At 47.2% G+C, this 21,389-nt stretch overlaps 1 protein-coding gene across 33 annotated transcripts in view; it reads right to left on the reverse strand.

Annotated features, from left to right (window-relative positions):
* Nucleotides 1–2,362: 2,362 nt before the first annotated feature.
* HUWE1 (HECT, UBA and WWE domain containing E3 ubiquitin protein ligase 1) overlaps nucleotides 2,363–21,389 on the reverse strand; it is a 162,342-nt gene continuing 143,315 nt past the window's right edge. For 16 of the 33 annotated variants that reach the window (XM_085007951.1, XM_085007938.1, XM_085007950.1 and 13 more), the window contains 23 exons: nucleotides 20,522–20,777; nucleotides 19,876–20,006; nucleotides 19,175–19,389; nucleotides 18,810–19,098; nucleotides 18,570–18,672; nucleotides 17,234–17,780; nucleotides 15,500–16,103; nucleotides 14,573–14,691; nucleotides 14,304–14,460; nucleotides 13,065–13,197; nucleotides 12,587–12,789; nucleotides 11,914–12,041; nucleotides 10,295–10,391; nucleotides 8,495–8,650; nucleotides 7,817–8,062; nucleotides 7,415–7,532; nucleotides 6,660–6,800; nucleotides 5,484–5,771; nucleotides 5,268–5,373; nucleotides 4,742–4,859; nucleotides 4,263–4,444; nucleotides 3,794–3,984; nucleotides 2,363–2,998 (listed from right to left, as the gene is read on the reverse strand). In XM_085007951.1, the coding sequence (XP_084864077.1) occupies nucleotides 2,896–2,998; nucleotides 3,794–3,984; nucleotides 4,263–4,444; nucleotides 4,742–4,859; nucleotides 5,268–5,373; nucleotides 5,484–5,771; nucleotides 6,660–6,800; nucleotides 7,415–7,532; nucleotides 7,817–8,062; nucleotides 8,495–8,650; nucleotides 10,295–10,391; nucleotides 11,914–12,041; nucleotides 12,587–12,789; nucleotides 13,065–13,197; nucleotides 14,304–14,460; nucleotides 14,573–14,691; nucleotides 15,500–16,103; nucleotides 17,234–17,780; nucleotides 18,570–18,672; nucleotides 18,810–19,098; nucleotides 19,175–19,389; nucleotides 19,876–20,006; nucleotides 20,522–20,777 (4,631 nt within the window). In that variant the 3' untranslated portion in view covers nucleotides 2,363–2,895. The remainder of the gene's footprint in view (nucleotides 2,999–3,793; nucleotides 3,985–4,262; nucleotides 4,445–4,741; nucleotides 4,860–5,267; nucleotides 5,374–5,483; nucleotides 5,772–6,659; nucleotides 6,801–7,414; nucleotides 7,533–7,816; nucleotides 8,063–8,494; nucleotides 8,651–10,294; nucleotides 10,392–11,913; nucleotides 12,042–12,586; nucleotides 12,790–13,064; nucleotides 13,198–14,303; nucleotides 14,461–14,572; nucleotides 14,692–15,499; nucleotides 16,104–17,233; nucleotides 17,781–18,569; nucleotides 18,673–18,809; nucleotides 19,099–19,174; nucleotides 19,390–19,875; nucleotides 20,007–20,521; nucleotides 20,778–21,389) is intronic. The other 17 variants (XM_085007956.1, XM_085007941.1, XM_085007954.1 and 14 more) reach the window with 3 other exon arrangements.

The raw sequence follows: 21,389 nt of genomic DNA on the forward strand, positions 1-21,389 counted from the left end.
CATCCATAGGATATGGAATTTTCCAGGCCAGGGGTCAAATTGGAGCTGCGGCTGCCAGCCCACGCCACCCATACCACATCCACATCCACACGGAATCCAAGCCACATCTGCAACTTACACCATAGCTCATGGCAACGCCAGATCCTTAACCCACTGAGCAAGCCCAGGGATCAAACCACATCTTCATGGATACTAGTCGGGTTCATAACCCGCTGAGCCACAATAGTAACTCCTAAGTTCCAATTTTGATTTTCTTGGTTTAGCAAAATAGTTTCTCTTCAACAGCCCCACCTGGTTTCCTACTTTATGGAAACAGTTAGAACTGGTAAAATAGTGTTAATGGTGATCACTGACCACTTGATGCGCTCGCAGTGATGATGGCTGTTGGTCGGAGGCTACCTTATTAAGGTAGTATCTTTACCTTTAAAAGTTATCAGGAATAGCTACTATTAGCAAATGCCTTTGCATCTTTCTCTTTTGATACTCAAGCGACGAATATCACACCATAAGCATATCTTAAAGGCCAATGATGCTTGGTCACATTTGGTTTTTGTGGTATGCCATTGAATTAGATTTATTTCCTTTCAGGATTATTCCATCTGTATTCTCAACTTCCAGTCCTTGCACCTCTTTCAAATTTAAATGACCTATCATTCTTTTCAAAGAACCAGTTCTTAATTTTTATTTCTGCTTACTTATTCTCTCAGGCCACTATCCTGCGTTCAACCATGCCCTATCAACTGGGGCCTCCTGCTGCCTTGACCTAGATTGCATTCCTATCCTTAATTTTCACTGTCACATGGTCTTATGATCCAACCCAAGTGCCCTGACAATAGAAAGCCTTTCCTGATCTCCCAGGCTAGACCAGGTACTTCTCTGGGCTCTCAGAGACCCCTTCCTACATCTGGTCACAGAAATGACCTGTCTCCTCCCTAGAAGAACTAGAAGGTTATAGCAGGGACAGGGTTGATTCACCAGTCTTCTCAGTGGTCAGGAGGGCCAGGAACAGACAAGTGTGAAAAAAAAAAAAAAAAAAAAAAAAAGACTAGCAGCCATTTACATCAGGACCAAGGGATCAAGTTAAGGCCACACATACCACTGTTTTCCTAGATCTACACTTTGGAGCACGGCCAAGAGGAAAATATTTAAGTAGAGCCTCAGAGAATGAGAAAAAACACAAAAAGTGAGTACTACTTGAGATTTTCTTTTTGCTTTTTAGGGCCGCACCCACGGCACATGGAAGTTCCCCAGCTAGAGATTGAATTGGAGCTACAGCTGCCAGCCTACACCAGAGCCATGGGATTCCGAGGTATGTCTGTGACCTACACCACAACTCATGGCAACGCCAGATCCTTATCCCACTGAGCGAGGCCAGGGATCGAACCTGCAACCTCATGGTTCCCAGTTAGGATTTGTCTCTGCTGAGCCACAAAAGGAACTCCAAGGTTATTTTTCTAACTAAACTTTTATTACTTTTTTCTTTGAAGGCTCGAACCAAAGTCCTTTTTTTTTTTTTTTTTTTTTTTTTTTGTCTTTTTGCTATTTCTTTGGGCCGCTCCTGTGGCATATGGAGGTTCCCAGGCTAGGGTCGAATTGGAGCCGCAGCCACTGGCCTACGCCAGAGCCACAGAAACGCGGGATCCGAGCCGCGTCTGCAACCTACACCACAGCTCACGGCAACGCCGGATCGTCAACCCACTGAGCAAGGGCAGGGACCAAACCCGCAACCTCATGGTTCCTAGTCGGATTTGTTAACCACTGCGCCATGACGGGAACTCCTCAAACCAAAGTCCTTAGATCAACTTTAAGTGCTGGATGGAGAAAAACAAGAGACTGCTGGGTGATCTGTGAACAGACTGGCAGAGAAACAGATGATGAAACAGAAAGGATGGGAAAACTGTTCTGAGGAGCAGAACAGTTAAATTAATTGCTCACTGAAATTTGTTAGAAATAAATGAAAACATTAATAAATGAAACCAAAATTTTAAACTCAGCTCCAGACTTGAGACCTTTATAAATGCTCACCAAATAGAACCTTTCAGTTGAGTGATTTCTCAGAATCTTCCTTAAAACCTGCTAGTTTGTTCCCCTAGAGCAAGGTGATGCTTTGTTCTTGGCTGCAATCTCTTAATACCATCACCACCCTCAAGTGCAAGTGCAAATCCCATTCTGAAAAAGCAGATTCCTCCAGTTTCTAGTGGCTGCTGATCTGATTGTGGGGAAAATGACTCTGAAGGAGGATGCACCAGTGTGGTGACAAAAGACTATTGTGGAGAGTCCATTTGGATCTGTTCTCCAGCCATCTAGCATGTGCTCAAGCAGTGTTTCTTTTTAAACTTGAAAAAAACTCCATTGTGAAAAGTGAGTTATGAAGAGTGCGCTTTATTTGAAACCTCCACAACACAGACGCCAATCTTGTCTCGCATTGAATCATTAGCTGTGCACATCAACACATTCCAAGCACAAATTAAGAAATGCAAACAGAACAAAAAAATATATATATATATAATTTTTCCCCTATCCAAAGGTTTCAAGTCTCAATGCAGCAAATCCTTCTGAACACAGAATCTGAGGAGCACACTGTTCAAACAGTTGGGACAAACAGGTCCCTGCAAAGGCTACTGCCTTTTTAACACATGGGGTGGGGGGATCATGGACGGCATGGAACGGGGAGAGGAAGTGAAGAAAAGGGAGAAGGAGAGAGAAATGAACAGGAAAGGGGGAACGGGTATGCTCTGGGGAAAACTGGGTAGCTGGGACACACACATGGTGAGTTGGTGGATTTCATTTATTGGTTTTTGACATTTTCTTTCTGGTTCTTTTTTTTGTTTCCACTTCCCCCCTTTCCAGGTCCAACAATGGTAGAAAAACCCCATAGTAGTGGGCAGGGCCTTATTAGGCCAGCCCAAAGCCTTCAGAGCACTCCTGGATGGCCAATAGTAGCATGTGGCGGAGCTTCTCAAAGCTCTCATAGGCAGGCAGGTCCAGCTGATTAAAACTAGGGAAGGAAGAAAGACCAGTCTGTGACAAAAGATGACAACCAAATCCCTGTGTTCCCATGGTTCCCACTTGATTTCTGCTCATTAACTCCTAATCTTGTCCTAGCCCTGCCTACCCTCCTCTAATCTGGTCCCAATATTGACCACCAGGCACCTAAAGCATAAATCTGACCCTGCCACTCCACCTTAAACACTGTGGCCCAACATGAAAGCTCCAAGGAGGCATTCAGGATCATTGGTCACCTCTGTCAAGTTCTTTAGCATTCTGCTCCCTGCAACTCCTTGTTCAGGCCATGCTAAGCCCTGGAATACACTCTGCTCTCAACGTGGCAGTGTTTACCTGCAATGTTTCCCTAGCCTCACTAGGAGTCTGGGCCAGCTTCTCATCTCAAACATAATTTTTGCCACAAAAATCACTAAATTGTGAACTACATCAGGTCCAGGGTAGCCAGAACCAGATTTGGGTTCCTGACCATGGGGCGGGGCCTAGAAGTGACAAATATGTAAGTTTAATCCAAACACCAAAAAGGAGGAGTTCCTGTCATGGCTCAGCGGTAACAAATCTGATGAGTATCCATGAGGATGTGGGTTCAATCCCTGGCCTTCCTCAGTGGGTTAAGGATTAGGTAATCGCTGTGGCTGTGGTGTAAGCCAGCAGCTATGGTTCCAATTCCCTAGCCTGGGAACTTCCACATGCCGTGGGCATGGCCATTAAAAAAAGAGAGAGAGAAAGAGAGAGAGAGAGAGAGAGAGAGAGAGAGAGAGAGAGAACAAACCCTTCATCTAAATCTTACCATGTGTGAGCTGAAGGCAGGCGGTCTGTGGACCTGTCATCTCGATGGATCTGAAACTTCTGAATGCCATTCATGCCTTCAAGGGCAGCAAAACCCTGCAGGGGCACCTTGGAAGTGCCCGTGACAAATTGGAGGAACTTGGCACGGTCAGCTTGATCAAAAGAACGCAATGCTCTCCAAAACCACTGGATCTGCAGGAATGGAGACAAGAACCCAGCATTAGGTAGAAAGCTTCTGGAAGAAAGAGGGATGGGATTTAGAATGTTAGGCAAGTCTCTTCTGTGAGACAGGTTTCAGTTTCTCCATTCATTAGATGACCAACGACATCACCTGAAAATACTCCAGAAGAGTAAAGAGTTAGGTACAGAAACACATAAAACTCCCTTCCCATAAGAGTAATGGTTTTATTTGGTGTCATACAAACGAGCACTGCTTAAGGATACAGGGAAGGATGCCAGCAGCAGCTCACCTGAATAGAGTTGGACTGGTACTTGTGGTATTCAGTGTTGGATTTCAAATCGTCAATGTCAATTGTAGGCAGTCCTGATATAAGCAGTTCTAACTCCTGCTCAGTGAAGATGGAAATGAGGCGCTTTGGAATGATCTCATAGAAGCCTTCTAAGAAAGCTGCCAGCTGTTTGCGGATGGCTCCTGGAGAGAGAACCAACAAGCCATGTGGCATCTGAACTTGAGCAACTGTTAGAGGTCAGAGATTCCCAACCTGGCAGGATGCTGACTGATCTGCCTACCTCACCTACCACTCTGTTTCTAGGCCCTCGTATGAGGGTGGATGAAGGGAAATATTTTTGGTCAGGTTTTTGGACTCCATTTATGCAAGGCATTTGTGGCTGGCATAGGGGAAGAGAAGAAACAATGTCTGTGAAATGAGTAAGGCCTGAGGTCTTCCCATATTGAGCAACTAGGGGGTCTAAGGGACATTTCCCCTACCTGTCATTCTCATCTGGCACACCAGGTGTACATACTCCTTCTTATTCTCCTCTGTTACCAAGATGTTGGCCCCATTGGGTTTGAGGTCACGAACTTCACAGACTCCAAACTCTTGGACCTAGAATATCCAAAACGCCAGTAATATGAATCAGGTTTGGTCTAGGATGGGACTTAACATAGATACCTGGGAACATACCCTAAACTCTTAACTATATCCTAGGCAGAGCGATGGCATAAGGTCATTAAAAATAGTGACTTTTCTCATGAGCTCATAACCCCCTAATAGGGAAAGGCCAAGGGTTTGGTCCTAAAATGCATAAAGGCCAACAGTAAGGAAACTGTCAGTAGTAAAAGGGCACAGCTAACACAAAACACAACACGATCTATGGAAAACAGTTTGGGGTGAGAGCAGTCTTTTTAAAAATTTTCACTTGTATTTACTTGTATAATTTTTCTACAGTGAACTATCTTTGGGGATGAACCTAGACTAGCTGGGATATGCTATGGTCAGGATCTCCTGACCTACCTCAGTGCTGAAGGTGAGGTCATAGCCTAGTGTGGAGACATCATTTTCCAGCAGATAAACCAGGCCCTGGTAGAAGTGGTAATCTTCGCTCTCCATATCTGTATATCTAGATAGACACAATTAGGGTCATCAGTTGGGGTGGAGAAGCAGCCTATATGTATGGGACACAAAAAAAGGACCAGATTTCTGGGACTCAGGGTTTTGTTGTATCCTCACCTGACAGACTTGCCCAAGATGTGTTTGTAGAAGGACCGAGTGAAGTAGCACTCCAGAAGGCGGTTGTCATATACAGCTTTGGCCACAATGCGTCCAACAAACTTGAAGTAGCTGAGGTGGTTGGGGTTGCAGTGGGAAGATGGATTGATGGTGTAGGTGACCCGATCACCAGGTGAGGTACGGAACAAGGCATACATAGGGTTAAACATCTCCCGAGAGATGATCATATACCACTCCCGCAGGAGCCCTCCAGCATCCTGCCCTTCTTCTCCTTCAAACACTATATACCTGGATAAGAGAGAAGAAACAGATGTGCAAAAAGCGTAGGACATATCATGCTTTTGTACAGCATGGTCCAAGTGAGTAAGTGATTGAGTGAAGCAGTGGCTAGGGGAGTACCGTGCCAGGGGAGCCTGGAGGACAGGTGGGGATCTGGGACAAAAAGGGGCATTGCTGATGGAAGAGATGTCCTGAAGTATCAGTAAAGGCTCACTGATATTCCAGAACACAACAGGAAAGGTATGAAAGCATAATAAGGCCTCCCTTAGGGAAAGCAAGAAGAGGAGTCATCAAGTGGTATCAGAGAAAGCTGAGCTCAGAGTATTGACATCTCTAAGGATTTGGTGGTGGAGTAGGGTTTATCTCGTCTTGGAAGCCTCTCTTGACTCCCTGTGGGATAACATGGATGGTAAGCCCATGCCACAAGGGAAGGGTGGAATCTAAGTTCCTGAGTTCAAGAGCCTCAAACTATTTCAGTAGGTCTTACCATCTCATTGGCTCCCATGACATGCGGTATTGCAAACTACATTATCTCCTCTGGGTGGCATCAGAATCACTAGTGAGTCATTACCAACTTGTTAGGGGTCCCCCTCAACCTAGGATACCATTTGCTCAGCAGGTTTCCTGTTTCTGGTGTAACAATGGAGAAAGCTCTCTTTGCAAAGCCATCAGGTGTACCTTTGTAAATGCCAAATATTCTGTCCAGGAATTACTGCATAGCTCAGCCCAGGAACCAGTTGGCTCAGTGATTAAGCCAGATTCCTATTAGGATTCCTACTGGTGAGGGCAGCACCCCTCTAAGTTCTCCTGTACATCTGGGCCCTGAGTAAGACTTTACCGCCATGTAGGAGGGTCCCAACCCTCTCATCCCATCTATTTTCTGCTCTGGCCTCTTACAATCGATTCTTCATTTCTTCAGGGGATTTCCGGTGCAGCTCACGATAGGAGTCTTCAAACACATGGTCACGGCGGACGTGCACAGCCATGTCCTCTTTCCGGAGCCCCTCATCCAAACGCTCCAGCTCTTGGCGGAAATATCTGGAGATAGGAAAGGAAAGAAAATAAGGTTAGGAGTGACAGGTGCCTGATTATGATGAAGACCCACAGTGATGTTCCCCAAATCCTCCAGACACTTTTGACTCCTGCTCCCCACCTGTTCCCCTAGGGAAATGCCCCCTATCTGGTAGAGTCAGGTCATTCACTATCAACTCTAATTTTTTCCCATCTCCAATAAATAGGGCCCTCAGACATTATGGCATAGAGTTTCTGTAACAACAGGGTAATTAAGTATACGTAGGTGCACAGGAAGGAAGAGAATAAAAATGACAGGGGTGCTGTGGAGCCCTCCCCCACGCCCTGCTGTAAGTATACTATAGCTACCTGTACCTCCTGATTACCCCAAAGGATGGACTGGGACTTTAGAAATGATGTGGTTAAACAAAAGCTTGCATTTCTCTGATGAAGAATGGAGACTGGGCTGGAGAAGGCCAAGGAGTCTTTAGGTGGCACAATGAGTCTCTTCTCCCTGCCCAGCACCATTCCAAGGGCTGCCACCAAGGGAATTTTCCTTCCCTAAAAACACTACCCCAGAAGGAATTCTGGTTCCTTTCTGGGAGGGGGGAGGCCATTCCCCCAATGAATAGGGCACATACTTGCGCTTGACATCAAAGTCGAGGACACGAATGTAGTCTACCAGGACAGCAAAAGGCCCATCAGCAAGGTGCGTGGTAGACTGCCGTAGGATCTGGTTTAACACAGTGCGATGAGTCTCTGAGGGGAAAAAGGACAGCAGGAATCAGCACATCATGGGTCCTGGAAGAATGGATGACAGCCAACCAGCCGGTAACTCTTTTCCTCATTTCAGAGGAAAAAAGTAGTGTGGCACACAAGGACTTCCAGTCCCAGTCCCTACCTCACTAGCCTCACTTTCCAACATACATATCCCCTCCCTCCCTCTTTCTCACCCTGCAAATCAGATAAGAACAAAGTGTATGAAATGACCCTGTAGGAGAAATGAAGCCTTCTACATTTGAGGGCCTAAGAATTCCCTGTACCTGCAAAGCGAAGAAACTTCTGTGTATCAGGGGGCAGGCTTGAGGAGATGTGCATAGACGAGGGCTCCCGGGAGAAGAATGGGTCAAGGGAGGAAGGAGTGGCTGGGGTTAAGGGGGCAGGGGAGAGTGGAGGAGGCTCGTCCTTGATATGTGCCAGCTGGCTCTCACGGGTGTCTCGGATAGGAGGCTTGCTCTCCCGCTCTGTGGCATGGACCAGAAAGAAGGCCTCAACAGCAGGCTGTAGCACTGAGGATAGGATTGAAAGGAAAGTGACATTTTACTTTATAAACTTCAACATACAAACCTCTTCACCTTCACAATCAAATTTCAAAAGTACTATATGAAAAAACAACAAAAACCTGCAGGAGAAATATAATGGTACCAAAGAAAAATGAAGCCACAGATGAAGTCAGAGCTTCCCAAAAAAAAAAAAAAAAAAAAAAAGGGATAGGCAAAGAGTTATAGATTCCCCAGGTCTAAACAGTAAAAGAAACCAGCTAAAAAGAGAAGGCAAAGTTTTCTGATGCTGATTTCAGAGGGAAAAAAAAGTTTCTTTGAACTCTCACTATGGAGACACTGAGGGAGAGGAGTAATCTGGAAGGAAGAAAATTAAGTTGGCAGAAAGGGCCTCAGAGCAGATCAGTGGGTTGGGACCTGGGCCCTGTGGCCACAACTCACCTAGAACTGCATGTTGGTCATGAGATTCCTCCAGCTCCTTTAGACACTCTCCCAGCATGTCCCAGAGCTCATCCAGGCTCAGCTGCTCACTGAGCAGGGGTAACTCAGGTGGCCTCTCCTCCTTTTCCTTCTCCCCCTGTGGAGTTCCATCTGAGCCTAGAGGGCACACAGAGGAGATATTCAGGAAGCCCTTGAGGCTTTTCCTTCATTCACATCAAATGCACAGGCCATCAGACAAATGAGTAAACTAGTCTACTGGCCACTGAGTAACATATGAAAGCAAGCTCTAGTCCTAGACTGGATGGTATTTAAATTTACATTGAATAAAATTAATACAAGAAAAAGTTTGTTTAGTTATTTACACTAGACACTTTTCAAGTGTTCAATAGCTATCTGTGGCTAATGGCTATTGCAAGGAAATTCTACCAGACAGCGCTGGTCTTCTCATTGCCTTATTAGCTCCCACAGAAACTAAGGGTCATTAAATGGTTTAATGTATTTTTAAAAAGGGGGAGTTCCTGTTGTGGCTCAGGGGAAACAGCCCGACTAGTATCCATGAGGACGCAGGTTTGATCCCTGGCCTCACTCAGTGGGTTAAGGATCCAGTGTTGCCATGAACTGTGGTGTAGGTCATAGATGCAGCTCGGATCCCTTGTTGCTGTGGCTGTAGTGTAGGCCGGCAGCTGCAGCCCCAATTTGACCCCTAGCCTGGGAACTTCCACACGCTGCCAGTGTGGCCCTAAAAAACGAAAAAACTGGAGTTCCCGTTGTGGCGTAGTGGTTAACGAATCCGATTAGGAACCAATGAGGTTGCGGGTTCGGTCCCTGCCCTTGCTCAGTGGGTTAACGATCCGGCGTTGCCGTGAGCTGTAGTGTAGGTTGCAGACACGGCTTGGATCCCGAGCTGCTGTGTCTCTGGCATAGGCCGACGGCTACAGTTCTGATTGGACCCCTAGCCTGGGAACCTCCATATGCCGCGGGAGCGGTCCAAGAAATAGCAAAAAGACAAAAAACAAAACAAAACACAAAACCCAAAAAACCCAAAGTATTCTTTTTTTTTTTTTTTTTTTTTTTTGGTCTTTTGTCTTGTCGTTGTTGCTATTTCTTGGGCCGCTCCCGCGGCATATGGAGGTTCCCAGGCTAGGGGTCCAATCGGAGCTGTAGCCACCGGCCTACGCCAGAGCCACAGCAACGTGGGATCCGAGCCGTGTCTGCAACCTACACCACAGCTCACGGCAACGCCGGATCGTTAACCCACTGAGCAAGGGCAGGGACCGAACCCGCAACCTCATGGTTCCTAGGCGGATTCGTTAACCACTGCGCCACGACGGGAACTCCCCCAAAGTATTCCATATGAAGTTAACCTTGAGAAGTGCTGCTAATGATAGCACCTGGGTGCTAGCTACTGCTCTAAGTGCTACACACACACACACAAACTTATTTAACTCTACGAACATCCCTATTTTAAACAAGGAAACAGAGAAGTTTGCCTCAGGTCCCAGAGATAGTAAATGGGGAGACAAGACTCAAATGCTGTCTCCACACATAATATCGTATCATAGATTTTTTTTTTAAACTACAGAAATTGCAATGTGTGCTATAATTCTCCGACGAGGACTGGTGGTGATGGTTAGTGATCTTAGTTGATTGGTATGTGCCTATCAACATACAGAAACCAGGGTTCAGAACACAGTGGAAAACACTGAGCTTATGTATGTGGAAAGCAGGGGATCTAGCAGCCATTCCATGAGGACTGACTCTCCCTTTTTTGTTGGGTTGGAAATGGGAAGTAGTACTGACCAATGGACTGAGTATCTTGAGCACTGGGAGATGGCTGGTCCACATCCATGGGTGACTCCTCCCTTCGAACAGATGCTTCTGACTGGCTTGACTCCGACTGGATAAAAGGGAGACAAAGTCACATAAAGGTGCAACTCTGTTTTCCTTAGGGACAGGCTAGAGACTGCTCTATAATTTCTCATACATCATAAGCTTGGAAAGAAGCCTCCCATACAGAAAAAAGTTTCCCTAGGAAGCTCTCTAGGACAAAAGAATGGCCTTCCTATGTCCTTTGTGGTCCTCCACCCTGAGCTAGCAAGCTTTTCCAAAGAGCTTTCTGAATGCCCACATTTGCCTCTACTCCAGGCCTGGGTCTAGTCAGGCACCAGCCTCCTGGATACAGACTTTAAGACTTCTAGGGACAGTTTACATATGAATATATGTGTGTGTGTGTATATACGCACACACACAATCTATCTATCTATATATATACACACACACATCCCTCATACACATGGGCAGAAGGTAGGTTTGCTCGTTCCTGTTTGCTCACAAAAGGGGAAATGAAGGGAACTAGTGAAACCTTTGATGGGTTGGATTTAAAAAGCCAACATCTGGAGTTCTCCTCGTGGCACAGCGGAAACAAATCCGACTGGGAACCAGAGGTTGCAGGTTCGATCCCTGGCCTTGCCCAGTGGGTTAGGCATCCGGCGTTGCTGTGGCTCTGGCATAGGCCGGCAGCTGTAGCTCCCATTAGACCCCTAGCCTGGGAACCTCCATATGCCGCAGGTATGGCCCTAAAAAGAAAAAAGCCAAAAAGCCACCATCTGTCCTAGCAGGTGTGGGAAAAGACTGGGCAGGAAATATACTGCAGAATAGTTCTCTATTGTTTCCTTCTACCTTGTTGGAGCCACAGCCCTCAAATTCTAGGCTGTTCCCAGCATGCTCAATGAAATGACACTGTGTAAGAGTAATTAGATATAAAGGAAAAACAGGCCGCAGGGTACATTTCTATCTCGGATCTTGGGAAGGTGACTTGCATTGTTACGCAAAGATAGGAAAACAGTAAGTGCCATAGCATACACACAAGATGCCAGGCTTTTCTTACGGCCACTCTGCACTGCGATTCCAATAATGAACTGGCTACCTAGGAACTTGAAGGCTTTCTCCTAAAAGTGCCTGAGTGTCTGGGTGCCAAGGGAGTATGAATAGAGGCAGAGACCAGGGTGGAGGGACCAGGCAAAGTAAGAAGAGGCTATATGGAATATGGGCCAAGTTTGGGTGAGTTCCAAGGGCAGGATCCCTGACATGTCTCTGATGTAGTTGTATTGTTCCGTAAGACTGGAAAATCTTTATCCCATATCCCCTTAGAACCCAGACACTTAGCATTATGCAGTCTGCAAAAGCGCCACTGCTGACTGGATAGCTGGGAGTGAAGTATGATGGCCAAGCTTTAAATCAAACCAAACCAACAAACAGTAACGAAAGCACCAAGAGAAAGTAACCCTATTGTCCAGAAGCATTCATACAGCAAACTTAATGCAAAAGCATACAAGGTAAGGGCAATGAAACCCCACTGATGATGTGGTGGGGGAGGGAGGAGAGACAAATGAATGAGGGGCCACAGGCATCATGCTAACCGTTGCTGCTTGTTGCTGTCTCCGCGCCCTTTGACCCTCACGTACCATTTGTATAATGGCATCAGCCTCAGCCTCCAGCTGCCGAACAGCTGCCTGGATGCTGCTAGCTGAGCCTAAACCGGAGGAACCTGGGAGAAAGAAAAAAGAAGGTAAGATGTAAACTGTAGAAAAAGGGAATGCTCAATATTCTCTCTCCCATCTCCTGGGCTGCCACAGGGCATCTGGCTGAGGTCTTTGAGCTTTAGCTCAGGTAGCCTCAGAGTGCTCATCACCAGGCACTAAGAGCTACCGTCACAGATAAGGATAGGAGACACGGGGCTAGACAGATGGATGGTGGCAGGTGAGAGGGCTCTGTGGAACGGGGGGAAGACATAGCATTTGGCAGGCCATGGCTGAGGCAACATGGCTATAAAGTTTTAGCCAGGAGTGATCAAGGAAGCAGAAAGGAGGCATACTCAGTAAGTTAAATCTTGTTCACCAAAAGACAGTGAAATTTCCTACGTAGACGGCTTGAGTGAGATACAGAATGCAGCCACCAACATTTTAAGAAAGGATCATCACTTCCTTTTGAAAAAGTCAAACAGGAAGGAGACATGACATTAAGTCTTGTCCTCCAGGGTCTTGTTTTTCTACCACCAACCCTGCCCCTCAACTGGATACCCCAGTTCCATACCTAGCCTGCCTGTCTGCTTGGCTTTCTTGTTTGCTCGGCGTGTGTCGTCCCGGAGCTGGATGATGACCTGCAGTACCCTCAAGAAGAACTTCTGAGTAGATGTCTTGGATGTCAACATGGACATAGAAGGCAGCTGGAGCTCCCGACCACCCAAAGGTCGCTTCTGAGATGCCACGATTACCACATTCTCAGCCATGTCAAACCTGGATAGTGTAGAGGTGGCTTGCATATACTGTGTGTGTTTAGAGCATCAAAGCATAAACACCCAGCGCAATCAAGGCTTTCTGGTGTTAACCAGAGGGATAAGGAATTTCAGGAGAAACTCACACAAGCAGAAAAACAGGGTCAAGTGTATATGGGACAGAAAGAAAATCTGCCCAGAGAGGGGGGAAAAATAATAACCAGGAAACCAGTAGGAGCAACTTTTTAGAATGTCCCAGATCCCAGCCCCATAGCCAAATGGGCAGCTGCTCCCTACCTGCTCTGCATTTTGCCTTTCAACTTGGTGGTCTGTGGCTGCTCCTCAGGCAAGCCATCAGGAGAGAGGGTCTCACACTGGGCTCGCCGCTGCTGTTCCAGATTGTATTCCCGTAGCTCAGCCAGAAGGGTTCCTGGGTAGGCAGAGAAGCCAGCAAGTGTTCAGAGACTTCTCTAATGAAGCAGCTAAAAGCCAAACCTTTCCAAGAAACCTTCCTAGACCATCCTCTTTGCTCAGGTGTAGACAACCTGGAGTAAACAGGAATTTTGCTCTGTTCACTTTACCATATGTGCTCCTGGATCAACTGTTCAGGGACCACTGGCTCACCTGGCCTCTAGAATTTGTTCAATCTAAATATAGCTCAGTGCAGAGGGGAAAATAGTATCTCTCTTGAAGCCTGTATAATTCTTGAACTTCTGAGTTTTTTGTGGTAATCTGAGAAAAACTGTTTAACCTCTCTCCCAATTTGCTCATGTATCTTATTAATGGGCCTGATACTGCCTAATTTCAGAAGGATGTCTTGAGAATTAGGAGATAACTGTCTAGTAGAGTGATAGGACACTGCCTGGCCCATGGATACTGAATAAATGGTGGCAGTCAAGAAATGCCAGAGTCCTCTTCTGGAAGAACTTCGTAATTTTCATACAACAAAGAATACCCTAGGTCACCCTAACTCTCATATCATCTCAACCTCCAGGGATGTTTGTGAGGAGGTAACTTAAGCAGTTAGCTGAGACCTAGGGAGACCCATGACTGGGACAGGGGTAGGAAAAAGCCAAGAGAATCTTTAGGCTGAAAACAAATCTGGCTTTGCTCTTTGATTCGATGACTCTGTTACCCCGGGTTTTAGTTTTCTTCTTGATAAAGCAGGAAGAAGACTGAAACCAGATGCTTTGTAAGTGTTCTCAGAATTTTTGTACCCTCAAAACTGCACAAAGGCAGAGGTTGTTATTCTGACTCTCAATTCCTGAGCCTAAATGTAGTGCAGATGCATGTAGTGGATCTGCCTCAACAGGCTCATCATGTGCCTTTTATGAGTGTCCAGAATGGAAAAGCAACCCTGGCCCTATGGGTGCTCATTTTCCTTCACTAAGCATCAGATGAGAGTGCATGGGGGCTGTGCTACAACAGCATAGCTGAGTTCAATTAAGCCGGGGGGTTCAGGGAAGGCTTCCATAAAGAGGTTAACACCTAAGTGGAAGGTTTTAGAAAGATAGGGTGCTTTATTCCTATTATTACCTATCTGTTTGCAAAGGGTATAACCCAGATGGCGGGCTCCATTTAGTAGCAGCTTCAAAACAGTGTCCCGGGTTCCAGGGTCCCCCCGAGAGAGCTGCAGTAATACATTGGCTGCATCTTCTAGGCCCTCTTCAGAACAAGAGTGGGATGTCAACACCTGGGAAAAACAAGGGAGATGGGGTAAGCCCCAACATGTGAACTAAAACATTATCCACCCCAGTTAACCCTTTCTCCCCCAACCTTGGAAGGTCAGAAGAATTTGGACTTACCTCCACAGAGAGCTGGAGCTGGTTTTCAGTGAGGCCAGAGGATACCATTTTAAAGTCTGTGCTGCTGCTACCCATATCACCCACCTTTGCTGGAGATTTGCTGGCCTTAGTAGTAGAAGCTTTGAGGAAACACAAAGAACACTGTAAGCCTCTGAAACCTGCATGTCAGAGACTTCAGTGGTAAAGCCAAGGAATCACTGTACTGTTCAGGGCTTCAAAATGGAAAAGTAGTGAAAATGATAGCCAAATCCAAATGACTTCAGATGCCAAGGACTCTTATGACTACCTTCTAAAGTGACAAAGAATCCTAGACATTTTTCTCAACTGTTCTACCATCACCCTCAGAAAGCCCCCTCCAAAATCTGTTCCTTCCAATGATGTTTACTAGTCTGTTACAGAGCTCAGTCCACTTGCTTCCTGGGATTACCTGGCCATTCCATTTTACCCTAATTCATATTGTATCCTGCCTGCTCTTAACTGTTTGCTGAGAACTGGCTTCTTGAACCAGGTTAGAAAGTTTGGGAAGTCTTTGAAAACAGGGACTTTCCTCCTTTTGGTGCTTAGCCTAGGGGAAGCCACATTCAGCGAATGCCTTCTGTTCTTCACAGGAGTGGAAAGGAGGGAGGGAGGGAGAGGGAAGAATGGGGGCGGGGGGAGGGAGGGAGAAAAAGAAGGAGGAAAGGAAGATAGAGTATGTGTGTTCATGTGTATGGGTATGTGGAGGTGGGGGGGAAGGGAGAGGAGGAAAGGAGGGGAAGAGGGAAGACAGAGGAACTTGGGCCAATGAGGATGAGAATGAACATGTTTGGCTCTCACAAACACAAACCAAGCCGATTGCTATCATTTAGGGAGGAATACTGGGATGCAGGAGTGGGGGAGTGAGGTAGGTGTACACACCCCAAATTCCCAGCTTACATCCACACTTACTTGAAACAGTAGTGGTAGCAGTCGTGGGGGTAGTCACTGTGGTCGAAGCGGCTACGGCAATGGTGGATATAGCCGTGGCAGCAACCAGGGCTGGAGCAGAAGTGACAGGGGTGGTTGCAGCAGGGGGAGTGGGCGTGCTGGAGGCAGCAGTGGTAGTGGTAGTAGATGTGGTTGAGGTGGCAACAGTGGTGGAAGAAGCACTGCTGCCAGAATTAGCCTGTGCTTCCGACACTTTGTTTTCTGGGAGAGCAATTGAGATGAGAGAAAGGAGTCTGAGGAGTTTCTCGGTTAAGAGAGAGCTCCGGCGGATGACTGGGTGTGACAACATGTTCATGAGCTGCCCCAATGGAGAGGCCTCAAGGCTGTAGGGGGAGGTTTCCCCCTCACCACCAGCGCTCACTGGCACTGACTTCACGGAGTTCTTGCCTTTCCGGCTGACATTCATGTTGTCCAGTTTTACCAATAAGTCCCAGAAGTCTGTGCAAATGCCACTGCTGGTGGACTGTGAAGAGCATGGGCTGCAGGCCTGCTTACTACCCCTCTCCCGATCACTCTCACAGTTTGTTTCTTTGGTCCGCTGCTGTGTGAAGTGGCTGGGAAACACCTGCCGGGAAAAGAAGGATGGGCTTGGTCTAGGAGGTCTACATAGAAAATGTCTTCCTGACAAGTAAAGACAACTGGCACCTAGATGTAACACAGGAGTTTTATCCAACTGATGTTGTGAAGCAGCCTAGAGAAATGAACAAAAGCTTGGTAGGGAGGAGTTCCTGCTGTAGCACAGCAGGATCAGTGGCATCCTGGGAGTGCTGGGACGCAGGTTTGATTCCCAGCCTGGCACAGTGGGTTAAGGATCTGGTGCTGCCACAGTTGCAGCTTAGGTTGCAACCGCAGCTTAGATGTGATCCCTGGCCTGGAAACTCCATACATTGCAGGGTGGGAAAGAAACAGAAAGAGAGAGAGAGAGAAAGAAAGAAAAAGAAAAGCTTTGGAGAGACACAGATGATTAGCAAACTCTTCTAAAAAATTTTTTTTTTTTGCTTTTTAGGGCTGCGCCCATGGCATATGGAAAAGACCAGGCTGGGGATGCATCAGAGCTGTAGCTGCTAGCCTATGCCACTGCCACAACTCAGGATCTAAGCCTTGTCTGTGACCTACACCACAGCTCATGGTAACACTGGATCCCCAACCCAGAGACAAGGGATCGAACACGCATCCTCATGAATACTAGTCAGACTTGTTTCTGCTGTGATGCAATGGGAACACTGATTAGCAAACTCTTTCTGAGCATCCATCTCCATACTTATAAAATGGGAGGCTACCTATACTGCTGTGCAAAACTGTTGAGATTAGAGATAATTTGCATAGTGCCTGGTACAAGGTAATCCCTCAACAAATGGGAGCAAAATTATTAGAAAAAAGACTAAACTAAGTTCCAACCAGCTTCATCACTTATTAGTCACATGACAAAACTAAAAATTTTTGAATCCCAGCTTCTTCATCTGTAAAATGGGAACCATACAGACTGCTGAGGGTTGTTCTGAGGACTGAATGAGATTATGCATAAAAATCATAAAGAGTGAAGATAAAGAACCCCACAAAGTTATTTACTACACAATTTCCCAGAAGCAATACAGGCCTCAGTACCAACAGTGAAGACTTGTTAGCTCCCCCAGAGTTCAGATTTCACCTAGTAACTGATACCCCTCTTCTATCTCTAGGAGTTGGGTTCCTCACCTTGGCCAGTTGAATGAGTGTGTCCAGAACATGTCTGCAGACAACAGGAGCAGCCTGAGGATGGATGTGGACAGTGGAGCCACTGCTTGCATGCTTCTCAGTATGTTTGCGCCCTCCTGAACGCTGAATCTGGAATATATTAGTCCTGCAGCCTAGGGCTGCATCCATGGATACTGAGAGCCAGGAAAGCTGGTTGGAGCTCTTAGATTCCATTTTGTGTAGTAGGTCCAGGGGCCGGTTCTCATGGCTGCTTGACCCACAGCTCTTGCTTGACTTTTTGCCCTTTTCCTCACTTGAGGACAGCTTGGGTGTTTCAATGCATAGCTCACTCTCACTGCTGCGTTGCAAGATGGAGAGGAGGCTGCGGATGACCCAGTGGCGGGTCTGGGCATGGTAGCAGAGATTTCTCAGTACTCGGTGCAGACGGCTAGTATTGAGCTTTGGCTCATCCACAAAAAGCAGTACCAGAAGACAAGACAGGGCTTCGTGATCCAGGAGGAGCCGTCCCCGGAGGCGTAGGAGAGTATCCACGTTACTGCCAGACGGCCTGGAACAGTGCATGGTTTCTGGGTAACACTTTGGCTAGAGCTCTGGGATTAGGCACAGGCTTAAGGGAGGGGGATGAACTGGATACCTCCCAGGAATCTCAAGAAGGGAGGGTGTCCAGTCCAAGGACTCTAAATGGTAACAAGAGTTGCCCCCTCGAGTGCTTACTACGTACCAGTCACTTTACAACATGTATAACAGCTTCCTCACAGGGCTACTGTAAAGATTAGAGAACCCAATTGTGAAAGGAAGAGCAAGAGGCTCAGATAGGTTAACTGACTTGCCCTACATCACACATTCCAGCCTAAGTCTGTATCATCAACTGTTAAAATTGGACTGTCCCTAGAGTCTTAGGAGATAATGCTTATTTCAGCCTTCTTTAGACTACCAGGAGATTGCCTGCTGTATAGAGTGATTACTCCCTTCACATTTTGGCATGGTCCACTCTGGCCTGGTTAGTAATAAATTCTCTACTTCTGCAGCCTAGATGTTATATTCTCAAGGCAAGCAGCTCACTCTTCTCCTATGTGCATGGGAGGCAGGTGGCTTTTCTTGCTGTAACCACAGCTACTGCCTGCTACCTTACTTTGGGATTATGGTCTACAGTAGCTACACTAACCCAAAAGTGTGGCTTTCTGAAGGGGGAGTCCAAAGATCTGGCTTCCCCCCATTCATTCAAGCAAACATTCTAGAGAGATATCCAGCCTCTCCACCTATAAATAAAAGGAATTAGACTAGTAGCAGACATGAGAGGTGGTATGGCAAGGTGAACAAGGACAGGCAATAGTACCTGTTATGACTGCTGCTACCCCCCATCTGGAAGGTGCCACCTCTCTGCACAGCAAGGCGAGTGTACTGGACCCCACGGTTGCCACTTAGGCGACTGGTGAAAGCTGGAAGGAAAAAAAAAACGAAACTAAAATTGGGCAGGGCATGTGTACTGCACTACATCCAGGTAATACAAAAGGAAAGTGTCTCATGTGGCTAAAGCTAGACATTCCAGAGCCCTCCCACTTGTCTCCCTCTGTACCCGGGCTTCGGAGAATGGCAGAGAGTGCAGAGGTGCTGCTGTGCCCAAAGAGCCGCTCGTGCATGAGCTGCCTCTGCCGGGCTTCCTGCTCTCGCCTCAGGGCTTGGGCCTCGGCTGCAATGTCAGGTGGCATCACGGCCAACACACTGTCCTCCATGTCCTCTAGGACACTACGGCGCAGGTCTGAGGGCAGAGTCTGGATGAAGGTCACAGGGTCCATGGGGGTGTCCGAGCTGGCATTCTGTGCCAGTTCTCTTCGCTGTTGCTCAGCTCTCTGCTGTGCCAGCACCTATGGAGCAGGAGGAGTCAATGGGGGCATACCTATGGCTAGGCAGCCTGGTCCCACCAGCCCCCCGCTCACATACTTCTTCCTGGATGGCTGGAGGCAGGGCAGCCAGGAACTCAGGGCTCACTTCAGTCACACCAGGATTCCCCACCACTGCAGGAGCTGAGCTATTTGTTGAGGGGGCAGTCCGTGTTGGAGGACGAATGCCCAGCTGGTTCTGCAGGACTTCTCGGCGGATGTCATCAGGCAGAGCAGCCAGAAAAGAGGGGTCTACACCCTCGGGGAGACTGATACCTAAGGGAAGATGCAAGATGTGAAGGGACTTCTCAATTTTACTGATGCCTAAAACATACTTGGATGAAAGAAACCCATGGCCTTGTTTTGGGGGAAACCACCTTTGTCTGTTCTTACTACAAGCCAATAATACAGAACACAGAGAGAAGGCCTACCCACCCTTTCTCTAGGCTCAGAACAGCTCTTGTTATGTGCCAGGTTCTCTGTGTGCACTGTCACTTAACCTTCAACAAGACCCCACCATGTAGCTATTATTACCGTCTCAGTATCAATGAGGATCAAGATGCTGAATAATGGCTCCAGATCCTAAAAGGTGGTGGGAGAGTGAGGATGACTCCAAAGGCTTTGGCTCATTCCACTGTGCAGTGTCAACATCCCCTTACTACAGATCCTCCTCCCATATATATGCTGCCCTCTGTCTGGTTTGAACAGTTTGACTGGTGGGCATTCCTAAGCTAAGATGGCCTGAGCATACATGCAACTCACCTGCAAGAGGATCTTCTTCTTCACTGCTTGTTGAAGGCAGTGGCTCTTCTAGGATTCCCCGGGAATCTGCTCCAGAAATGGCCACAGCAGAATCTCTGGTGGAAGAACTCTCAGAGGATGCAGGGGGAGAGCTGAAGGAAATCATTTTCAGGTTGTTCTCTGTATTACATTTTCCTACTTATTTTATTTTTTGTCTTTTGTTGTTGTTGTTGCTATTTCTTGGGTTGCTCCTGCGGCATATGGAGGTTCCCAGGCTAGGGCTTGAATCAGAGCTGTAGCCACCAGCCTACGCCAGAGCCACAGCAACGCAGGATCCGAGCCATGTCTGCAACCTAAACCACAGCTCACGGCAACGCCGGATCGTTAACCCACTGCGCGAGGGCAGGGACCGAACCCGCAACCTCATGGTTCCTAGTCGGATTCGTTAACCACTGCACCACGACGGGAACTCCTTTTTTTTTTTTTTGTCTTTTGTTGTTGTTGTTGCTATTTCTTGGGCACAGTTTCCTACTTATTACCCCTTTTCTCACAGAAGCCAAGTTGACTTCCCCAGTATACAAAGCATGTGCATTAGTTAACATGTACGAATGTGGCTTGATGTACCCGCCAACACATCCTGCCCTCCTCTTACTCACACAGAGCTCACCTGTCCTCAGGGGGCTGGGTAGGTTCCCCTGACCCATCACCCCTGCCTTGTACATCTGGCACAACTGGTGGGGCATCCCCAGGAGTGGAGCTGCCAGCTGTGGGCTGCTCAGAACTGCCAGCTGCTGAGGTGTCACCCACAGCCTCCTCCAGGGTGCAGGAAGCCAGGCTGCTGGTGTCCATAGGAGAGCCTTCCAGTTGACTGCTGACAGCTGTCAGAGCATCAGAATCTTCAGCTCTCTCTGGGGAAAGAGAGGCTAGGAGGAAGTCACATGGAGAAGTTAGATCTCTGCCTCGAAGAGGGGGCTGAATTAAGAAGCAGCCAGACAGACTTCTCACTTCTTCACCTTCATTTCACGCTGGTCTGATGCTCCCCCCTCAACTTCATTTGCTTTTAAAGGACTCAGCTTAAGTCCTTTCTATCATCTCTTGAACATCTATAGTGTTCCAGGCATGCATGTGAAGTACTTCTCTAGGCACTGAGGTAAGGGATCCTGTCACTTCCAAATTCCCTGCAGGCACCACTTGCATATGTCCTTTGGTTCTGCCTATCTAAACAAACAAGGTTCCCTGAAGGAAAAAACCCCTACACCTTAAGGTTTCTCCAGAGCATGTCACAGGCAGTATAATACAGAATGGCGATAGCAAATAGGCTTCAGTTGACCCTGTTGGAACAGTGCTGAGAAGAACTTTGAGGCCCCATTTCAAACTAGTGGAAATAGTGCCATGAGATAAATGGTGTTGGTCAGGATGGGAGAGCTGCTCTATGTATGGTCATGTGCTTGCCATTCCTGGAAATGTTGAAGGAAAGCAAGCTTCGGAGTTATATAGACCTGAATTTTTTTTTTTTTTTTTGCCATTTCTTGGGC

Source organism: Sus scrofa, chromosome X (assembly GCF_054392235.1).
Source record: "Sus scrofa isolate SSC_HxYL_T2T_F1_AM1 chromosome X, Sscrofa_HxYL_maternal_Yorkshire_Landrace_v2.0, whole genome shotgun sequence".
Classification (NCBI taxonomy): Eukaryota; Metazoa; Chordata; class Mammalia; order Artiodactyla; family Suidae; genus Sus; species Sus scrofa.